A 20,353-nucleotide genomic window follows, 5' to 3' on the forward strand; every position below is an offset into this window, starting at 1 on the left:
TTTAGAATTTCATGCCTGAGCTTATCATATCATGTCTTCACGCTCTAGCTAACGTCCTGACCTCTGTGTCGGTCAAGTACTCATTAGTACTGCGATTTATCGTTCGAGAACAACAGCACAGGCTGAAGAGAAGCGGATACTATGATCGAGGCATTGGTCTAGCGGCGGAGGCACAGGAAGGAAGAGCCGGAACAGGTTTCTCCGCCTTCCGAAGGATCAGCGGAACATACTACTCCGGATGCTCGTCACTGCCAGCATTAAACTTCGAGGACTGTGAGCTCCATATATTCATCCTGTCGTTGTGGTGTGCAGTACTACGCATATAAAACTCCTGTAGCAGTCGCATCTACATCACACTCTGAACACTCCACCATGACCGACCTCCCATCAAGCCTCCTCCTCTCCCTCCCACTAGAGATCCGCCTCCAAATATGGTCCCTCCTCCTCACACCCCCAAACCCACTCATAATCCGCTCCCTCTTCATCCGGGCCCACTACCGGTCCGTTTTCATGACTCAACACCCCAAACACCTCTGCACACCTGTCCTCCGCGTCTGCAAACAAACCACCTCCGAAACACTGCCCATCCTCTACGGCGGCCCCGAATGGCGAGCAGGATGTCGTTTCGAGGCGTTAGCATCGCAGATCAGTATCTCGAACTTCAGCCTCATCAAGCATATGTGCGTTGATGCTGATGATCTGCCGAGTATCGTGGGGAGTTTATTGCTCGATGTACAGGAGCGTGATCCGGGATATCGGGTGGGTACTTTCTTGGCTGTTGAGCAGAAGCTTGAGTTGGAGTCTCGGGCTTTGCTCGAGAATACGATTTTGTCGGACGCATCTGCGCCGACAAAGCCGTCAGCGGGAATGGCTGTGCCTTGGACGTCAATGCAGCGGCTGAAGTTCGCGAATTTGGAAGTACTGCAGGTGGAGGGGTATCAAACCATGGCATTGAGTAGTCGTGGCAACCGCAAATCGCGACTTGAAGGCTTGCGACTATGTAAGTTTGCGAAGGAGATTTTGGCATATCATCCTAGTCTTGCGGTATTGGTGCAGCAGGATCCATCGGGAAATGGCGGGTCTGATGCGGTTGATATGGGTATGGGGAGGGTGCGATGGCGTTTCCTGAGGCATGAAGGCTGTAAAGCGGCCAATGAGCATGTTGCTGATTTATCTGCACTGGAGAAGGCGCTGAAAGCAATGGTTGAGATTGATGAGGAAGGCGCTCTCGGGAGGCAGCAGCAACAGCAACACACTGTGCCCGCTTGGGGGCAAGGAGGCACTTTTCAGCAGTACCCATATTTACACTTGCCGTTCGTCGGTGCACGACCTGTTTAGCTGTCATACTGCGAGAATTGACGCAGATATGATACCAATGACCGAGATGTAAAATTTTACTTGTATAATGGTAATGTCATTGCGCGCTTGGCCAAGCAACTACTGTCCAATATTTGCGATGCGCTCCCGAACGCCGGACTGCTCTCGCTCTATGTACTCACAGCGCGCTTCTACACATATCCGCCAGGGCTAGCAGAGAAATAGTCCCCAGCACTACTCCTACTGACCACACCCTCACTTTCCGCGCCAGCAGACTTCGGTTCCTCAGCCAGTATTCTTGTGAGCCGCACGTCCAGCTTCCCCAGATTCTGTGGAAAAGGCGATACGGACTCTGCCTGTTGAAGAGCAATATTCTTGCTCGACAGTCTCGCTCGTTGAGGCTGCAGATACATGCTGTTTCCTGTAAATCCGACTTTCTGCATAACACGTCGTAGTGTATCGCCACGCGGATCAATACCGATCATGAACCGAGCAAGCTCAGAGCATAGCTCAAAATCGTTCTTCGATCTGGCAAGACTCATTAATCGTACGATCTGCTCTTCAAAGCGACGACGATTTGCTGCATCTCGTCCATTGTCGAGTTCTTCTTCTTGCTCTTCCTCGAATGTCTGTATAACGATCAGATAGCCGCTTGCTGTCTTGAGGTCATTCAAGGCGATTGCTTGTTCGAACATCGTTTCAGGTAAAGGCAGACGAGCGAACAAATATTGCCAGAAGGAGAATTCTGTTTTACGCACACATTGTACGATCGTCGTGAGGTAATTTTCCGGCGACAATACCATCTGCAGGAAAGACAATATCGCCGGAAGTGCTCCATGATCGTCAGATGCTGTCTTGTTCTTCCTTCTGTCAGGCTCATCATCAAGGACTATGTGAAGCAGTATCTCCAAGGCATGAGGAAAGTAGGTCAAGTTCTGATACTGATGAGCGATCGCAAAAGCTATCGCTGTATCTTTCGCCTCAAGTAACTGATACCGCAGTACGTATGGCACGAAGAGTTGCGTTCGGATCAAGGTTCGGAACTGCGCAAAATTGACGTCTCGCCGTTGCAAAAGCTCTGACTCGATGCCAAGGACGATGCCCTTGTTTAGAAGAATTGAAAGCGGGTAGAAGTCGACCGGTATCGAAAGCAAGGTCTGCTTCGATGTAGCTACGCCGACCATCGACTGCAGCAGATCTCGGATATCAGACCAAAGACAAAGATTCTCTCCCGTGAAGATCCAGAGGGAGTCGCGCAGAGAATAATGTACAGGATTCCTGATTGATCCAAATATCCCGCCCGGTGATGGAGTCGGAGGTGCCGATTCTCCTAATGGTTCACTGAAATTGAAATAGATCTGATCTCTCATCAAGATGTAGTACTCGACCTGGTGAGCAATGACTCGCATGTCATACTTGATGGCATCTTCAGGTGTCCGGGATGGGTTCAGTAATACAAGCTTATCGTCGATCAAGAACAGCACGGCTGCATGCTCGACATCTCGAGAAGGATCACCATTCCTCAGTTGATTCTCTGGTAAAATCCAGCTGACTGATCTGACACGGCTTGGTGCTCGTACAACTCCATGAAAGGCGATCTGTCCAACCTGAAGCAGTTGTGCACCCCTTTCAGTGATATTAACAATGAAGTGATAGAGCACATTCTCATAAGTGTAAACCAACAGCGAATCTTCTCCTGATGGTCCGATGAACGCGATGGGCATCGGGAATGATTCGGCGTGCAAAGGTTTTCGACCGAGTTCTTGATCCCTCGAGTACAGACGTAAGTCATAGCCTTGGGAGTGTTCCGTAGCGACTGCAACGACATGGTTGAACCAGCACATTCCGCCACGAACTGCGAACGAGTTCTCGGCAGCGAAATCCGAGAAGACCCTCCATCTTCCACTTGTTACACTGTAGTGTGCCAAGCCTCTTCGGCCAGCTATTGCAATGTATCTGCCATCCTGCGAGATAACTGTGGTTCGTACTGGCCACTGATTGTGCATGTAAGCAACAGGATATTGAGCGTGATGCCAGAGAGAAGCTTCATTTGATATGGAGGTCAGGTCGGGCAGCTCGTGACCACGATATACAGCAAGCTCGGTCGGTGTCTGCTGCAGAGCGCGAACCAGGTTGGCGCAAGAAAACATTCCAACTGCAGCACTTCTAGAAAAGTCCAATTTCCAGATGCGCGCATCGCCAGGCGAGGTGAGGAGCATTTCTGACCCTGCGCTAACCCAGTGCGCAGAACTGATGCTCAGCAGCCAGCTTTCGGCATTCGATTCCGCATGCGATGTGTTTGCTGTAAATGCAGAGGCACCTTCTTTGCCAAATACGCTCCAAGTGGCCCACCCAGACTCGAAACCTGCGAATAGACAGTAGCCATCTGGTGACCATGTCAGCGAAGTGAGACTTAGCGAGGCTGTGGGAGACGTGTTAGTCTTGAACGTATGCGACAGCGGTATGTTGCCTGCATAGTCTTTGGCCGCGAAACACAATATCTTGCCGCTCTCCGTAGCCACAGCAATAAGTGAGAATTTAGCGTTGATAGCCGTAAATCGAGCTCGGCCGCCAGGCTCAGATGGATTGTGAAACCGATAGCCGTCGAAGAGCTTGGACGCTGGCTGTGCAGATGATGCAGATGATTGAGAACTTTCTTCAGAAGACGCTCTTTGTGCGAGCTGCGGTCTCAATCTGCGGACAGCATAAGCTGCGCCAGCCGAGTCAAGCCATACAGAAAGATTCATCGCTCTGTCGTGGACCATGTGCGATATGCTTGATTTGTTCTCTATCCAGGCCATTTTGCCAAGCAACTGGGTTGAGGTCTGGTGTAGCCCTTTCTGCGTCTCCCACCTGATGCATTGTATCGCTGCGGGCTTGACAGTCGCAACTATCAAATCCTGATCAGTGGCAATAACAGAGCTTATGCCAGCATCGATCTTGATGGTTTTGCGAAACCGAAGCACGATCTCCGGTAACCCATTTACTTCCGCAGCGCCGAAAGTCCGAGCAATGCTTTGCTTCCTGGTCTGGCTTTCTTGGGTACGCTGCTGCAGCACGCGTGCATTACTATCGCTATCCACTGCGTATAGGATCAGAAAGCCTAGCGAAGTGTGTAGGACGACAAGGGTGCCATCAGGCCGGAAGTGAACTCCGACGTTCGTGCCGTAACTCGTCAATGACTTCTCGGACCTTTTCAACGATGCAAGCGGTGCTGCCGGCCTTAGAGACCAAATGTCAAGCACATCGGGCGATATAGCAGCGATTATGTGCTCGGCCCTTGCGATCTTGATATCAATTATTGCTCGAGCCTGCAAGTCTTGACCGGTCGAGTCACCCACCGCCGTAGGTTCAGAGTGATCAAGGCGCCCATCGCCGTTACGATCATGACTGTCATTGACTGAACCGTTGTCGTCTAAGCTGTTGCGATCTGCGCCCAGAGCATTCTCTGTCGTGTGATGTGCATAAATCTGAGGCACGCCACATGGCCAATACATATCTCGAGTATTCAGTACCCGCGTCCTCGTACATTTTCGGGGTTGACCATATCCAAAATCAAAGTCAACGCAGCAAGAAAGCCCTCGAACGGTCACATCGACGACACCACAGAAGCAGAAATTAAGGTCAAGTAAGAGGGGTAGTGGAAACTGAGGGAGCTCAACAACTGCTGTAGATGATCATGCTTTGACCCTTGAGTATCAATGGTGCTTGCTCCGAGATACAAGTGATCACACATGCGACTACCCGGAAGGAGGATGGCACGTTACAAAAACAACGAAGGATGTTACGATGGACAAGGATGCAGGAACGACTCGAGCTAGCTAACGCGCCTTCTCGATCAAGCCAGGTCTCAATCACGTGACAAAAGCTTCAGTTTCGTGACTCTTGCTGAAGTTTCCATTCTTCTGGTATGTAACTTGTTCATTGAGACATCTCCATGTATGTTGTGTAACGTCATAACACGTTGTGCGCTGTACACTGTGCACTTCGGTGCTGGGTTTTCCATGCTCACGCTCTGCAACCGGAGACGTCGACCTAAATTCTCAAACCGTATAAGCATTGTGACATCTGTGATCACTGACGAGCAATGAGCAGACCGTATATTAGGATGTATAAGGGTATCCAAATCCCCTGGTCGGCCTCGCCTTCCCAGAAGGAGGAAGCATACAGAGCTGCTGGCTTGGTAAAAACACAAGGCACCATCTTCATGATCCCTCCTGAACATAATGCACTAATTCAAGCTTTTGAAGCACCTCCTCGACCAAGAACTAGGTCGTCCTCCGGAGCTGTAGCACTTTGTAAGCATTTTGAAAGAGGTGGCGCGTCCTCTGAGCATGGTAAAGCCCATCCTTTCTGGCCTCTGCCCACAGGTAGCAACGAGAACAAGACAAGGTTAGCGGCTGAGACGCTGAATACGATGCTGAAGGACCTGGCTTGGAGGAATGTGATGCTGCTTCACCCTGGAGTTGCCGTCTACGAGGTCCGCAATAGCCTTGGGTACGGCATGAGGTGGACATTGGAGCTTGAGGAGAATGTTAGCAAATCTGAAAATTCATCGATCTCGGATTCGACATCTGTTAGTGAAAAGCATCAGCCTGATCGCGCAGATGCAGAAAAGGCATGGACGGTTAAGAAGATTCTGTTTCGAGGATTTCTGGAGCCTATCATAGGTATGGACGACGAACTTCCACAGCGAACCGAAGGAGGATGAGAAGAGGTTCGGGTGCTGGTTGTTTCATGTTCCATCCAGGACGTCGAAGATCAGTCTCACAATACTGGCTGTACCCGAGACACTTGAACACGGCGACCGAACTCCGAGCCTTTTTCCCGTCCCATCCGCATGAGCAGTGAGGAAACACGATTATCGTGGATTGCAGATACCACAGCAACGCGTCCCGCGAGTGACAATTTTCTTGGAACCAACAGAACGTATCTACGACTCTCCAACGTCGTTTTCGCTGACTCCCAACATACCTCTTGCTGTGTCAGCATTTGCGCAGCACTCCATGCTTGCGTCGGCGCTCTACCATAGCAGTCGAACATCGCCCTTCTACAAATTTGCAAAACATTGAGGCACAATGCCGGTAACATCGAAACAAAAACACCTCGCCAGAGCACCACAAGAATACTACGATCTACGCGTCCAGCTCGCATTTCAACGCGTTCACCTCAAAGCCATCTGCCACCGCTACGATAATGAAATTGCCGAATTATTCCCAAACCAAGATCTTGTCTACAAGCTCTTCGACCAGATCGTCGCCGAGCATCAGGCGTACAGACGAACTGAGAAGAAATTGTCGAAAGTAGGTTCCAGATTGAGATGGACAGGCAACCCGGAGGAAGACAGCAAGAAAGACGAAGAGAGAGCCAACATCGGCTACACCGTGCGCAAACTACACTGGGGAGACCGCCAAGATGATGCACAGTATCCATCACCGCCCAACACACCCAGTCCACCGCCTAGCCCGCCACCACCGACGCCTGACACCGTCGATGTTTGGACTACCTTCCGCGACACTACAGCAACAAACAACAACGACGAGGACAGTCCCAGGAAATCCACTAAGAGGGTTCACTTTGCCGAACTACCCCTCAGTTCGAAGCGAACATGGTTGAAGAAGCTGACTGACAAGGTCGAGGATATTGCTTATGGTGTGGCTACAACCCCACTTCTACATGCCGGTTGGGGTACGACCGACACGACAACTGTACGCCGGACCACTTCATCTCCAAAAAAGCGAGCATGCGTTGACGATGACTACGTACCACTTCCTGACTATTCGCCTACTAAGAAAGCGAAGAAGGCGCACGCTATACCGTGGCCAGAGGCTTACCTGTTCGAGGACTTGGACGTCTTCAAGGATTGCGAAGATGGCAGTGCGGACGTGGATCAGGTCATTGTGGATGCAGTCAGAAGAACGAGAAACAATGAGGATACTGGGGATGAGGAGGACTCTGGATGCGCTTTATCGTCAGCTGAAACCATGTCATCGCCTACTTTGAGAGCCAGAGACAAGGAGGGAGATAAATTGTTGTTATCGAAGTTTGGCATCACTCTTTGAAGGCATTGATTGTATGTGGAGGTGAGTGCGGTGCGAAAGGGTAATGGCAAAGTACGAGGCCTTGGAGCTTTGGACTACAGGCGACAAGAGGGAGGTTACGACACGACTTGGTAGCGTGTATACATGTGGTACACCCCAGAGAAATGAGCGCGGAATCAGCAATGCTGCCTGCCCACGCAAGACAAGAATGTGGTTACGTCGGCACTGCAGTGGCTTAGGACTTCTCCGAAAGGTACAAACCATGAAATGGATGAATCATGAATTCTATGCCAAGCTCTATGTCTATCCTCCTATCCCACTCCTCCTCTCTGCTCTCTTCAACCTCTTCAACCGCTCCATACTCTCCTTCACACCCCAGCCATCCTGCAGCAAGCCCCCAATCTCCTCAATCTCCATCCCCATAGTCTCAGGGTAACACCACCATATCGCCAACCAACCGACCGCACAGACCGCCGCATACACCACAAACGTCCACGTTGGCGTCAATCCCTGCATCATGGGCAGAAACGTCAATCCCACGATCGTGTTGAGCCCCCAGTTCGTTGCCGTCGACAAGCTCGAGCCGAGACTGCGAACGCTAAGAGGGAAGAGTTCAGACTGTTGCCAGGGTACAGGTCCTAGTCCGGTGGCGTAGGACGAAACGTAGAGTAGTAGCGCCACTACGATCAAGTAATGTGGCAGTCCTGGCTGGACACTACCAGCTTGGGCTGCGGGTGCACCCTCCGTACCACGCAGGTCGACGAATCGGAACATCACGGCCGCAAGTAGCAAGCTCACGGCCATGATGGGTATTGTGTAGAGTAGTGAGCGCCGCCGACCGAGGCGATCAATGAGGTAGAATGCCACAACCGTGAACGCGAAGTTCGTAAGTGCGATTGATAGACTGGTGAGTGTTGGATTTGTAAAACCTAGGGACTGAAAAATAGTGGCAGAAAAATACATAAGTGAATTAAAGCCTGCTGCCTGCTGTAGGCCCTGAAGGAGACAGGCGATGACGAGAGCGCGGGTATGCGGTGGGTGGGTGAGGAGGGAAGTGAGTCCCGCGACGAACTTGTTTGATGATGGGGACTCGGTTGTTTGTTTCAGAAGGGTGGACGCATCTTCTTCTTCTAGTATCTCTTTCTTGATAGCGGCTAGGGTTGTGTCTACTGTGAATGTGAGATCGGTTGTGGTATTACGGTACACCTTTCTCAGGATCTGTCTTGCTTTCTCTTCCTGTCCGATTCGCGCTAGGTAACGTGGTGTCTCAGGCATAAGGGCTAGCATGAAGATCTGGGTAATTGCTGGAATGGCGCCAATGCCGACCATCCATCTCCATCCGCCGGGCATGGAGGAGAAGCTCCACCCGATTATGTATGCGACTGCTTGTCCGCCTGTGATCAGAAGCAGCTGCACTGTTGTCAGACGTCCTCGGAGGTGTCCCGGTGCTAGCTCAGCGATGTATAGAGGGACGATCATCGATGCGCCGCCGATTGCGAGGCCAACGACTGACCGGCCCAGGATCATGCCCCAGACTGAAGTGGTGAACGCTTGCCATAATGCGCCTGCAGTGAAGAGTATATCTGAGAAGATGATTATGCTCTTCCGGCCCAGTCTGTCAGCAAAGAAGCCCGCAAATGGACTCGCGATCAGGGCGAAAAAGGACGTCGAAGCCGTGATCAGCCCTTTATCGAGACTCGTAAGGTGCCGGTCGGAGAGGTCTGTCCCGATGGAAACCAGAGTGCTGGAGATGACACCAGTATCGTAGCCGAAGAGCAGTCCTCCTATGCAAGCCGCGAGAGTGAGAGTCCATATGAAAGCGTTCCCGCCGCCAGTCTGAGGGGTGTTGCGAGTCTCGCGCTGGTCATCCTCCCGCTCAATCAGAGGTGCGGTGGGAGCGGAATCGTGGTCGGGATCGCGAGAGGCCATAATGCTCATTTCCACCTCTTCCTTGTCCTCGGTCTGACTCGAATACTTCGAAACATCGCCAGGCATAGACAGTAGGCCTCCACGGCCGTTACAGGCACATCTGCTGATGCCCGAGCACGCTGATCAAGTGGGCTCTGGCATGCGACGCGTGCACGTGCCAGGGCAGCCGAGATGATCGGCGAGAATCGGCGCGCCGGCCAGATCGGGCTTGGCTTTTCCAATCCGCCGCTAGCCGACTGAGCTTGTCTATTCTTGGGTAGTGCACCCAGATGCCTCGGCTGAAAGATGCATGACAACACGATAACCTCAGACGACAAGCTGCGCAATTTCGACGGTACTTGGCCGACTTTGCTCAAGCGAGGCCTATCGTGAAAAATAAATTTCTGATATAATCGCACCTGCTTGCCCTTCAGAAGCCTCGGCCAACTCACAATCTCTCCTTCTGTCCATCAATCTACACGATGCCGACCAACCCAGCTTGGGTCAAAGCTCTCAAGGAGTCGGGCAGACCTGGCTCCAAGTGCCTCGAGCTCGAGAGGACCAAGTCCAATGTCGATGTAGACAAGCTTGCTTCCTTCCTCTTCACGGACAAAGTCCTCGAGCGAAATGCGAGGCTCCTCGAGATACTCAAGTCGGAACCTGTCTTCGACAAGACTCAGAACTATTTCCGAGGCAGAGAGAGCAGGATAGAAGCATCCCTAGCTCGAGGGAAGAAGCTGAGACAGCTCACTGTCAAGCATAAATGGACAAAGGAGGAGTACAATGCTGCCAACGAGCTGATGGGCGAGCCTACTCCATATGGCCTCCACGCTAGCATGTTTCTTATCACCCTGAGGGAGCAAGGCACACCAGAACAACATGAGCTGTTCTTGAAGAAAGCTGAGGCATACGAATACATTGGCTGCTACGCTCAGACTGAACTCGGTCACGGATCGAACGTTCGAGGTCTTGAGACGACAGCTACCTGGAATCCAGAGGACAAGACTTTCATCCTGCACTCTCCCCACCTGACCTCATCAAAATGGTGGATCGGATCCCTGGGAAAGGTTGCAAACCACGCTGTGGTAATGGCGCAGTTGGTCATCAACGGAAGAGGTTACGGTCCACACCCATTCGTCGTCCAAATCAGAGACATGAAGACGCATGAGCCTCTAGAGAATGTTCATGTTGGTGACATCGGACCAAAATTCGGCTACAATACCATGGACAATGGTTTCCTGCTCTTCAACAAGGTCAAGATTCCTCATGCCAACATGCTGGCTCGCTTCTCAAGAGTCGACCCCAACACCAACAAATACGTCCGACCGTCAAACCCTTCCCTCATTTATGGAACGCTCACTTGGGTCCGCTCCAACATTGTCCTCCAATCTGGCTCTGTGCTAGCTCGGGGTGTCACAATCGCAGTCCGATACTGCGCCGTCCGACGTCAATTTACCGACCGAGACGCACCAGAAGACGAAGTTCGCGAGAACCAGGTCATTAACTATACCATGGTTCAGCAACGTCTCTTCCCACTCCTCGCCGCCTCCTTCGCCCTCCACTTTACCGGCCGCGGCATGATCGAGCTCTACGATGCCAACCAAGCACAAATGCAAAAGAAAGAAAATCCTGGCAAAGTCTCCGAGGATGCCGGCCAAACTCAACGAGGCGCAGGCCCCGAAGAACTCAACCCAGGCGCCGACCTCCTCGCAGACCTCCACTCTACCTCCTGCGCCCTCAAAGCCTTTGCCTCAACCGTCGCAGGTGAAGGTCTCGAAGTGTGCCGTCGAGCCTGCGGAGGCCACGGCTACTCCTCTTTCGCCGGCCTAGGCTCCTGGTACGCCGACTACCTCCCAACCCTAACCTGGGAAGGCGACAACTACATGCTCACCCAACAAGTCAGTCGATACCTCCTCAAGTCCGCCCGCGCAGTCCTCAAGAACCAAGCAAACACAGGAAACTTCAACGCAATCAACAGCGACAACGACACCACCGCCATCCTAAAGACCTACAAACGCCGCCAAGACGTCGGCGCAGCCTTCGACGTCCTCGGCAACGACGAGGATCTCGTCGCCGCATACGCCTGGCGAGTGGCATATCTCACATTCCAAGCCCTCCAACACCGCGACGAAGAGAAACAATCCTGGAACAGCCTCCTCGTCGACTTCTACCGACTTTCCACCGCACACGCCCAATACATGGTCGTCAAGAACTTCCAGGGTGCGCTCTCCAGCTCAAGTCTCCAATCTCAACTTCCAACACAGACCAAGACCATCCTGCATACCCTCTTCCGTCTCTACGCCCTCCACACCCTCGAGAAGGAAGCGAGCGAGTTCTTCCAGAGCGCAGCCTGCACCATCCGCCAGATCCAGCTTGCACGAACGAAGACTGTGCCACAACTGATGGGCGAGATTAGACCGCATGCGGTGAGATTGGTGGATAGCTGGAAGTTCCCTGATTGGCAGCTTGATTCGAGTTTGGGGAGATACGATGGAGATGTGTACGCTGATATGTTCAAGCGGGCAAGCGAGGATAACCCGTTGAATAATGTCGTGTTTGATCCGAATCCGGATTCGAAGACCTTGTTCAAGAGGGATGATAGGGGTGATTTGAGGAGTAAATTGTAGATTCGAGCGGTTCGTGAAGGTGGGCTTGGGCGGTGTTGCAGTTTGTACTTTATTCAATGACAATGGTATCTGTTTAGAGCTTGCTTTCTCTCATTACTGCCTCAAATTGTATGTTCTCCCATGATCTAAGACGGCCCTTTTGAGGCCTGAGAGGAAATAGAAGACATCGCAAAGGGAATAAAGTGGCCTTAGGAACACGTTGCCGCACGGATGAAGTCGCTCTACGCCTCTCGGATCCGGGCCATTTCATGCAACCAACAAGTGAGCGCTCTCTCCTCCGCCAGTTCGACCTATGCGTCTTGGCGCGGCCAGCGACTCTCGGATGCAGGTTGCCGCGCCACTCAGATATTCAGCGGTAAGAGACTGGGGCGGATCTGCACTGCTGTTGTGAGGAACCAATCCGAATAAGGTCACGATCGGGATTGGAGACGGTGAGAGTTGACCGGGAGGATCGTGGAGATGTTAGTTCGGAGGAGGGGAGGGAGGAGGGGACGGAGGAGGGGAAGCTGGGCTGGGCTGGGCTGGTTAGATTGGATTGCTTCGTGGGCTAATGCTCGGGTTCCGCATATATGTGTCGTGTGGTCAGCCGCGAGGGTTGTTGATGAAAGTTGGATGCTCTGGCTCGCATAAACTGATTAGCGTATTCAGTGCACGTACGACTTGGATGGAAACACACGAGAAGAACGGTGATCGCCTGCACTTTGACTTCGGGAGGTGTCGGTTGAAGACAGTATGCTTGCAAAAATGAGCCTGTACGTTTTCAATGTAATACCACGCAGTCAGAGTTGAAGTGTCTGGATATAAGCAATTTTATAGACCATGCACCAGGCATACGGTGAACAGAGAAGAGACAGCGACCGTACAGGCTCTGGAGTTGAGATTGCAGCATTCAAGCACAGAAGACGAATTCGAGGTTGGCAAAAGAAGAGCAGGATTGATTGTTGCCGACAAGATAGTGCTTGTCTTTGATGCACTAGCGATAAGGCTGGCTCAATGGCCGTCAAAGACAAGTACAAGTGGTTCCGATGTTTCGCGGAACAGTATTGATGACCATGGTGCTCCGTCTGACGTGCAGCGGAAGCAAAGCGTTAGTGTCAAGAATGGTGGCTCGGACGCACCTGCAAGAAAACGAGTACATTATTGATTTCGCTCAAGGCAACAGCTTCAACTGCTGATGGTGAGTATAACGCCATCGAAATGCTACATACCATGTTTTGAGACAACCTTTCCCTCTTGGAATGAATCACTCTGCAACAAAACTGCCGATTATAGCAGCAACTGCTTGATGTGCCCTAGATTAAGCACAGCTCAAGCTTGGAAACGATGCTTTTGTACTGACCTGTAGGCACTTCAACCGCCTAGTCTTCTTCAATCTCACCCTCCTCAGACCCGGAGTGCACACCCGCAGGCTCAGTCTCAGGCTCTTCCTTCTTGATTTCCGGTGTCTTCGTTCTACGACGGTCATGAGAACCTCTGCTGTCACGTCGGCGTCGCTTTTGTCGTGGGCTGTCGACGCTATCACTTGGGCTATCACGGCGCCTCCTTCGCTCACTGGTGATGCTGCGTGCCTCCTCGCCATAGTTGAGTTCGTCTCTACTACCGCGAGGGTCTGCCCGTGTTCGGTAGAGCCTCTCTCGTTCCTCTTCACGATCTCGGCGATCTCGATCGTATGCTCGTGGTGGACTACGCTCTAGTCGGCCATGTCTTTCGTCTCGATCGCGACCATCCCGTATGCGAGGTGGACTTACACCGAGAGAAGATTTTCTGAATTGCCTCTCACGCGCCGCCATGGCTCGTTTGCGATCTTCTTCATACGGATCAGCCTCTGGTGTCTTCGACAGACGTCCGCGACGACCGTCCCGATGACCATTTCGGTAGTCTCTTTCATCACTTCTCCGAGCTTTTCGTCGTTCTCGCTCCCTTTCGGCGTCCTCTTCTTTCTCTTTGAGACGTTTGACAACTTTGTCAAAAGCTGTTCGTCGCGCTTCGTCATCTAGAGCACGATATTCTTCAGACTTCTCCACTCGAGGCTCGACTTGTTCCCACGTATCGGTGATTCGAACAGGCGGTTCGAGATGCTTGATTCGTGATCGAAGAGCATCGGTTGCTCGTCGCCGATGTCGATCAGCCGCGTGTTTCTCCTCTTCGTGCCGCTTTTGCACTTTGTCTTGGAGTCTTTCGAATATGAGGTGCAATATGTCTTTGTCGAGGTTAGCCGTTCGGCGGTCAGTGAGCATAATCTCGAAGAACTCATCGAAATCGGTCTTGCTTGACACCTCAAACCGCTTGTCCTATGGACTGTTAGCGAAGCTTCAGTAACATGCAAGAAAACGCTTACCTCAAGGACATCATAAACATCATTTCGTCGCCCTCTCAGTGCTCGCTCCTCTTCCTCGATCATGTCCCAGAACAAGTCCAATGGAGTCGAGCCGCTCTGACCCAGCATGCCTACATACCTCGGGTCGTCCTCAATCTGGGGTAAAAGAGTGCTCCACTTGGTGCCAGCTTTGATGAGACCTTGAGATCGCTTCTCTTTAAGCAGGCTAATGAAAGCGTCCCGGTTCTGGCGGTCACGTCTATTTTTGTGTGCTTTCTGCTGTTGCCGAACTTCATTGAAAGATCGCTCAAGGACCTTGATGTGGTTCTCGAAGGCAGTCAGGATGTCTGACTTACTAAGAAGCTTGAATCTTGGGTCATTTTGAATGCGCTCATTAGACTGGATCTTCTCCTGCGCTTCGGACCATCTAGTGTAAGGCTCGAGATCTAGCGCTTGCATAATGCCGGCCAGATCGTTGATTGCTGACCTTCGGTTCGCTGCTTCTTGTTCTAAATTCTGCTTTTTGAGCTCGACAATATATTCAGCAAAGAACTGCTTACGCTCTTCTTCGTTGTCTGTAGATCGAAAGACGGTCTCTCGTTCAATCATGGGTCGGACTGTCTGCCAGCGGCTGTAATGCTTGATCTCAGGATTTGTCCTCAGCATGTTACCGAAATCTGTTCGTAGTTTAGCCAGACGTTCCTTGGCCTTTTCTTTTTCTTGTTCGCGAACCTCGACAGCGTATTTCTCGAAAGCTGCTTTTCTGTCCTTTGGATCTTTCAGAGCTCGATACTGTGGGTCTTTGATAGTTGCCCGCATTGTCTGCTCCCATGACCAGTCGGGTAGGACATTTGAGCGCTTCAGCAACTTCATAAAAGCGGCTTCGGCCTCTTCGAAACTCGAGTAGTCAGGGATGGCTTCCTTCGTTACCGCAGGCAAGGGGATGTTGTCGCGTCGTGATTCGAAATTGCTAGACAGATCTCTAGGCGTATAAGCCTGCAACGCCGTCGATCCACCCGCGGCAAATGTGGGGGCCGGTGTAGAGGCAGCTGGCGTAGGCGGTGGCTGGGCTTCTACTGCATTGAGTGCTTCTTTGTACTGGGCAGGCATTTCCCAGACTGTTTGCTTGGTCTCTGCATGCGCATAGTATTTCCTGCCATCTGGCGCAGTATATTCCTTCCATGGCTGCTTCGCCAGAGCTCGTTCGACTGGAGTCAGCAGCTCCTCTGGTTTCTGCCATCGTGTCTCTTTGGTTTGCGCATGGTAATAGTAGGGTCGCCCATCAGGCGTTCGTGCTTCCTGCCATGGAGAGGCAGGTACTGGATATCCGTTCATTGTGCTGCAGATAAGCTCTACTGGATCCTTGGGAAGGAATGATGGAACACCCGGACGATGCGAGGCATGTGGAAAGTGCAATTGGAAGGAGCGACAAAGGTCTGCGATATCCGATAGTGAAGAGAAGGCTGAGTTGGGGAAATTTGTTTTTGGCCTAGAGTCGCAAATCATGCTGATGATCACGTGAGCGCGCAAGCAATAACTACCCCCATTCGAGGGTCACTCGTGACAATAAGCACCAGTCACTTCCCGACGCCTTGGATGATACCGAGACTCTCATAGAAGACCAATGACCTTTGCTCAAGATGATAGGGAATTTCTTCAGAGTGTCACCGCCGGTGTCATTGTCCCTGCCGACTCAACAGCATCCCTTGATGAGATTCTAGATGGACAATCTGACATCCGATCAAGGTCAACCTTGTACTTCGGTAAGACCTTCTGTTGGTCGTGACGGACCCGAGTCTTACTCATTCACAGACTAGATGAACGGCTGAAGGTCTTGATATCCTTGGACATTCCTAGTTGTCCTGAGGAAAAGCTGCATTCATATCTCGGGAGACTCGAGCTGCGCGTAGACGCCTGGGCTATCTCGGCTCAAAATGGAGAAGAAAGGTCTCCCGTGGACGGAGTCCCCAAAAGGGATCTGATTGCATCTGAGAGCATCTCGAATACTGAGGATCCTTTTGTCCTTGTGAAACAAGATGGAGACAGAGATGAGGTTCGACTTCAGCTTATATGGGAGGTATACTTGACACTCGGGCGGCCTCGACTACGGTCGTATGACCAATCTGTTGTCTTTGTCCCTATCGCTACTGTGCTGGAACATGACGGGAGCGCTGACGATGTTGAGTACCTGGAACCATTCCAAGTCCTGGAACCAAATGTGCTGGAGCCCCTCAGTGGCCTAGCAGGTACGGACGATAGACCGTATCTACCAATGTCTCGACTCGAGAGAGTTGTCCCAACCCAGCCGAAGAAGGATCGCAGTATACGCATAAGGCACCAGACGACTGACCCCATCCAAGCATATACAGCTGTTATGCCACGGCTGAAATACAACAAGATCGACACATCCATGCCGAACCCGACTACAATCGCATCCGTAGACCTCGAGGTCATACCTTTTTTGCAACTCGAGGGCTCGATTGAGACTGTTGATCTCTCAATGGCAAACGGCAAGGTAACCCCTCTTATGCCAGACTTCCTTCCGACGTCCTGCAAATCCAAAGATTGCATCACATTCCTCTACCGGCTGCAACCTAGTCAGCATACAGATTCGAATTCATCTGCTGAGCCAACCACGACACCACCACCAAGCCCAACCAGCAACCTCAACGTCGACATCCTCGCAATCTCTGTCCTAGTCAAACTCAACATATCCTCCACAACAACGGCAACAATCTCCATGTCCTGGACCACAAACGTCGACTTCTCCACAGCCCTCAACCCCGCTTTCGGCGCGCCAGCACAGCCAATGCAGCGGATAAGTCGCCCAACATCCCTGAACTTCACACCATATCCTGACCCCAGCAAAGCACGAGATCGTGCGAACAGTGTAAGAACAGCCTCAACAAGTCTGCAGCACCAGATGATTCCACAATCGGCATCGCGCCAGCCACTCACATCCATCCTCTCCATATCTTTCATCGCGCCGGACGAGCCAGTCCATATCGGCCTCTCCTTCACCTGGCGCGTCCTGATACTCAACAATTCACTCAAGCCTGCAAAGTTAGCTATCGTCCCACTCCCGCGAATCCAGCGACCAACAAACGCAACACAACATTTTCAAAAGCGGCACGCCCCAAAAGCTTCTAACGCAAGTTTACAACCCGTCTCTACTGGGGCGAAAAAGCATACGCGCAATCATCCTAGCACAGCAAAAGCAGTAGTCGAAGAGCAAGTTCTGTATGCACTTCATCATCAGGCTTCCTCCTCCGCGGTTCCTGCGGAAACAGATCTCGTCAGTCTAACCGCTGAGCTACGCATTGGGCCACTAGCTGTAGGAGCGTGTCACGAAGCAGAAATCACCTTTATTGCTTACAAGGCAGGAGTCTTCGCAGTTGATGCCATTCGCGTCGTGGATCTAGCAGGTGAGGGCGAGGGAGGCGTAGGAAGGATCAATGACATCAGGGAGCTACCAGAAGTGGTGGTCGTGGACGCGGAAGGCGATGCAGCAAGCGACGAGTGATGAGACAGAATCGAGCGTGTTCCAGAAGGCTAGTCATTAATCATTAATCATACCTGCTCTGAATTACTACTAGATATCCCACTCCTCATGAGGGTTCCCAGGCCATCAGTGATCTCCTTATTCTATTATTCCGAAGCCTACATTCCCTGTATTCTGTTACTGCCGCCCCCGTCTAGGCTCTACTTGACTCAATTCATGATTTGTTATCCACTGGCCACCCAATTTTTCGAGCATTCGCTCGTCCAACTTCTCCGCCTATGCGTGCACAGGCTCAGCCGTCGCAGTAGCAGCCGGCGCGACAGTCCTCTTATCGGCTGGTCCTCGGTGGTACGAGGATGGTTTCATGCTCTTCGTGGTCGACGCGGCTCCAATGACACTAGTGTAAGAACCGCCATGTCCATCGTCGTAGACGGCTTCGTAGCCGTCACGCTTTGCAGGTGCAGTAGGCATGATAATGTCCTCCTTCCATGTCGGCGCTGCGGACTTCTCCGTGGTGAGCTTGCCGTCAGCGTCTTTATGAATCATATAATACTCGGCGTCGCCCTCGTTCGGAGTTGGTGACGCGGTAGCAACCGTTGCGATGGCAGCTGCCAGTATCAGGGCCTCGTGGAAGCGCATTTTCGTCGAATTTGATGGTTAGTTTATGTTATGTTTTTAGAGATTCGTAGAATATAAGATTGATTCAGGACATGATAGAATGACAACATCTCTTCTTATCTACCGCTTTCCGATGGCTCACCGTTGTACTCTTTGTTCCTGCTTCCCGAGGGTTGGTGACGGAACATGGACGCACCTTCATTGTGTGAAGCACTTCGACTCATTGAGTTAACCATTTATATCTCCAGCGGACAAAGAGTGCTTCATCATTTAGACCTGTGGCTTGCGTTGACCTAGGCTCGAACTCAACGCTGATGCCACAGGCCTCGAGACAAAGACGATCGCTTACAAGGCACGGTGTGGTCTATCATAGATGAGGATGAAAGAAAGAAGGCGCTTTCCGGGAGCGGATTGTGAAAATGATGCTCGACAGGAGGTGGACATCGCCAAGCTTTACTAAATGTCTCAGGCATCAACTAGCTTGGCATTAGTCAGATCGTCATCATGGAAGCCAAGTCCACCTTCACCGTTCTTTTTTCCTTCATGTACTTTGCATCATTTCCATGTCAGGCGTCGCACGTGGCGGCAGAAATGCCTGCCAGTAGAGAACAATCGAGGACCCTCTGGACTCTGCTTGTGTTTCACAGTGACGTGATGAGGCAACAAACACTACGGTAGAGCGAGCCTCCGTGGTACTGCTAGGAGCAGGAAAATGTACTCGTATGGCTTGGCATGGGGCTTAGAGAATAGAAATAAGGACGCCCGAGAACGAGTCGTGAGTGAAAAAGTTGATGAGTACATTGTAGTGTTTCTTTTTGACCTTGTGCAAATACAAATCGAACTTCTCAAGTTGATCACAGATCTCTAAGGCAACAACTATCCAAGCTGCTGAATCAATTCAACTCAAGCCTCAAGGTCAATCTTTCCCACAACTGAACACCGTACTTGTACAAGACGCCATCATGTCTGTTGGCAACCCCGACAGCAACTCCCTGGGCATCAACCTCTCAAGCGAAAAAATCGACGGAGAAGTCAACATCCCCTCAGACGCCGACACCAAAGATGCTGTCCACATCCTCGTCCTCGAAACAGACGAACCACATCCCGAAACAGCAGATCGCAAAGGCGACTTCAGCGATATCTTCCACGACCTATTCACCAAAGCGGGCGCCGAACACAAGCCACCACTCAAGATCACAACCTCAGACCACTACATCGTCGACGACCCCGACAACAAGCACTACGGGCACGTTCCAGCCGCATCCGAGATCCCAGAGTCTTGCCACGCAATCCTCATCACAGGCTCAATGTACGATGCGCACGGGGACGACAAATGGGTACACCAGCTTCTAGATCTACTAAAGGAACTATGGCAGACTCGACCAGACATGCTGTTCAGCGGCGTCTGCTTCGGTCACCAAATCCTAGCACGTATGCTAGGCTCAAAGGTCGAAGTTGAGGCTGGTGGCAAGTGGGAGCTGGCACATACAGAGATGGAGCTCAGTGAAATCGGCCAGAAACTCTTCCGAACCAACGAGAAGAAGCTTTATCTGCACCAGATGCATCAGGATCAAGTCACCACGAAGCCGGATCCATCGTCGACGGATTTGCTGAAGGAAGGTCAGAATGTTCATATTTGGGCAAGTTCGGAGCATACCGAGATTCAGGGACTGTATATTAGGGATAGACTGTTCACGAGCCAGGGACATCTGGGCTTCGACGAGAGTATGGTTCACACGCAGATTGAGATGAGAGAGGAAAGTGGTGGGATAAAGGATAGCGAGACGGCGGAGGAAGGGAAGGAGAAGGCACATATGAAGCATGATGGGCTGGTTGTTGCGGCTGCTATCTTGAGATTCTTTCATGGGGAGGATCACGATGTGGATTGAGCATGTCAGATGAGGCGAGGATGTTGTGTGATGGTCATTTTCCATTGTTCTACAGACTACTGGGTAGGACTACTTCGCTTGCTATAGACACTTCATCCGTTACTACTCGTCGCCGTCTTCGAAAAGTTTGCTGT

General features: G+C 51.6%; 10 protein-coding genes across 10 annotated transcripts; 6 read left to right on the forward strand and 4 right to left on the reverse strand.

Moving 5' to 3' along the window:
• Positions 1 to 372: 372 nt before the first annotated feature.
• PMZ80_001113 (uncharacterized protein) lies at positions 373 to 1,338 on the forward strand (the record flags this gene model as incomplete). Its single annotated transcript, XM_064869560.1, has 1 exon — positions 373 to 1,338. One exon carries the CDS (start codon positions 373 to 375, stop codon positions 1,336 to 1,338), a length of 966 nt encoding a protein of 321 aa, XP_064735057.1.
• Positions 1,339 to 1,508: 170 nt separating this feature from the next.
• Positions 1,509 to 4,814, reverse strand: RIC1 (WD40 repeat protein; the record flags this gene model as incomplete). Its single annotated transcript, XM_064869561.1, has 1 exon — positions 1,509 to 4,814. One exon carries the CDS (start codon positions 4,812 to 4,814, stop codon positions 1,509 to 1,511), a length of 3,306 nt encoding a protein of 1,101 aa, XP_064735058.1.
• Positions 4,815 to 5,404: 590 nt separating this feature from the next.
• Positions 5,405 to 6,028, forward strand: PMZ80_001115 (uncharacterized protein; the record flags this gene model as incomplete). The annotated part of the gene is made up of 1 exon (XM_064869562.1): positions 5,405 to 6,028. One exon carries the CDS (start codon positions 5,405 to 5,407, stop codon positions 6,026 to 6,028), a length of 624 nt encoding a protein of 207 aa, XP_064735059.1.
• A 367-nt stretch (positions 6,029 to 6,395) lies between these two features.
• PMZ80_001116 (uncharacterized protein) lies at positions 6,396 to 7,379 on the forward strand (the record flags this gene model as incomplete). Its single annotated transcript, XM_064869563.1, has 1 exon — positions 6,396 to 7,379. The coding sequence occupies one exon, from the start codon at positions 6,396 to 6,398 to the stop codon at positions 7,377 to 7,379; it is 984 nt and encodes a 327-aa protein (XP_064735060.1).
• A 282-nt stretch (positions 7,380 to 7,661) lies between these two features.
• PMZ80_001117 (uncharacterized protein) lies at positions 7,662 to 9,353 on the reverse strand (the record flags this gene model as incomplete). The annotated part of the gene is made up of 1 exon (XM_064869564.1): positions 7,662 to 9,353. The coding sequence occupies one exon, from the start codon at positions 9,351 to 9,353 to the stop codon at positions 7,662 to 7,664; it is 1,692 nt and encodes a 563-aa protein (XP_064735061.1).
• Positions 9,354 to 9,748: 395 nt separating this feature from the next.
• Positions 9,749 to 11,893, forward strand: PMZ80_001118 (uncharacterized protein; the record flags this gene model as incomplete). Its single annotated transcript, XM_064869565.1, has 1 exon — positions 9,749 to 11,893. One exon carries the CDS (start codon positions 9,749 to 9,751, stop codon positions 11,891 to 11,893), a length of 2,145 nt encoding a protein of 714 aa, XP_064735062.1.
• A 1,358-nt stretch (positions 11,894 to 13,251) lies between these two features.
• On the reverse strand, positions 13,252 to 15,545 carry PRP40 (U1 snRNP protein; the record flags this gene model as incomplete). Its single annotated transcript, XM_064869566.1, has 2 exons — positions 13,252 to 14,184; positions 14,232 to 15,545. 2 exons carry the CDS (start codon positions 15,543 to 15,545, stop codon positions 13,252 to 13,254), a joined length of 2,247 nt encoding a protein of 748 aa, XP_064735063.1.
• Positions 15,546 to 15,834: 289 nt separating this feature from the next.
• Positions 15,835 to 17,733, forward strand: PMZ80_001120 (uncharacterized protein; the record flags this gene model as incomplete). The annotated part of the gene is made up of 2 exons (XM_064869567.1): positions 15,835 to 15,973; positions 16,028 to 17,733. 2 exons carry the CDS (start codon positions 15,835 to 15,837, stop codon positions 17,731 to 17,733), a joined length of 1,845 nt encoding a protein of 614 aa, XP_064735064.1.
• Positions 17,734 to 17,988: 255 nt separating this feature from the next.
• On the reverse strand, positions 17,989 to 18,351 carry PMZ80_001121 (uncharacterized protein; the record flags this gene model as incomplete). The annotated part of the gene is made up of 1 exon (XM_064869568.1): positions 17,989 to 18,351. One exon carries the CDS (start codon positions 18,349 to 18,351, stop codon positions 17,989 to 17,991), a length of 363 nt encoding a protein of 120 aa, XP_064735065.1.
• A 941-nt stretch (positions 18,352 to 19,292) lies between these two features.
• On the forward strand, positions 19,293 to 20,219 carry PMZ80_001122 (uncharacterized protein; the record flags this gene model as incomplete). Its single annotated transcript, XM_064869569.1, has 1 exon — positions 19,293 to 20,219. The coding sequence occupies one exon, from the start codon at positions 19,293 to 19,295 to the stop codon at positions 20,217 to 20,219; it is 927 nt and encodes a 308-aa protein (XP_064735066.1).
• Between the last annotated feature and the right edge of the window lie 134 nt (positions 20,220 to 20,353).

This window comes from Knufia obscura (assembly GCF_036327395.1).
Source record: "Knufia obscura strain CCFEE 5817 isolate CBS 148926 chromosome Unknown scaffold_1, whole genome shotgun sequence".
Classification (NCBI taxonomy): Eukaryota; Fungi; Ascomycota; class Eurotiomycetes; order Chaetothyriales; family Trichomeriaceae; genus Knufia; species Knufia obscura.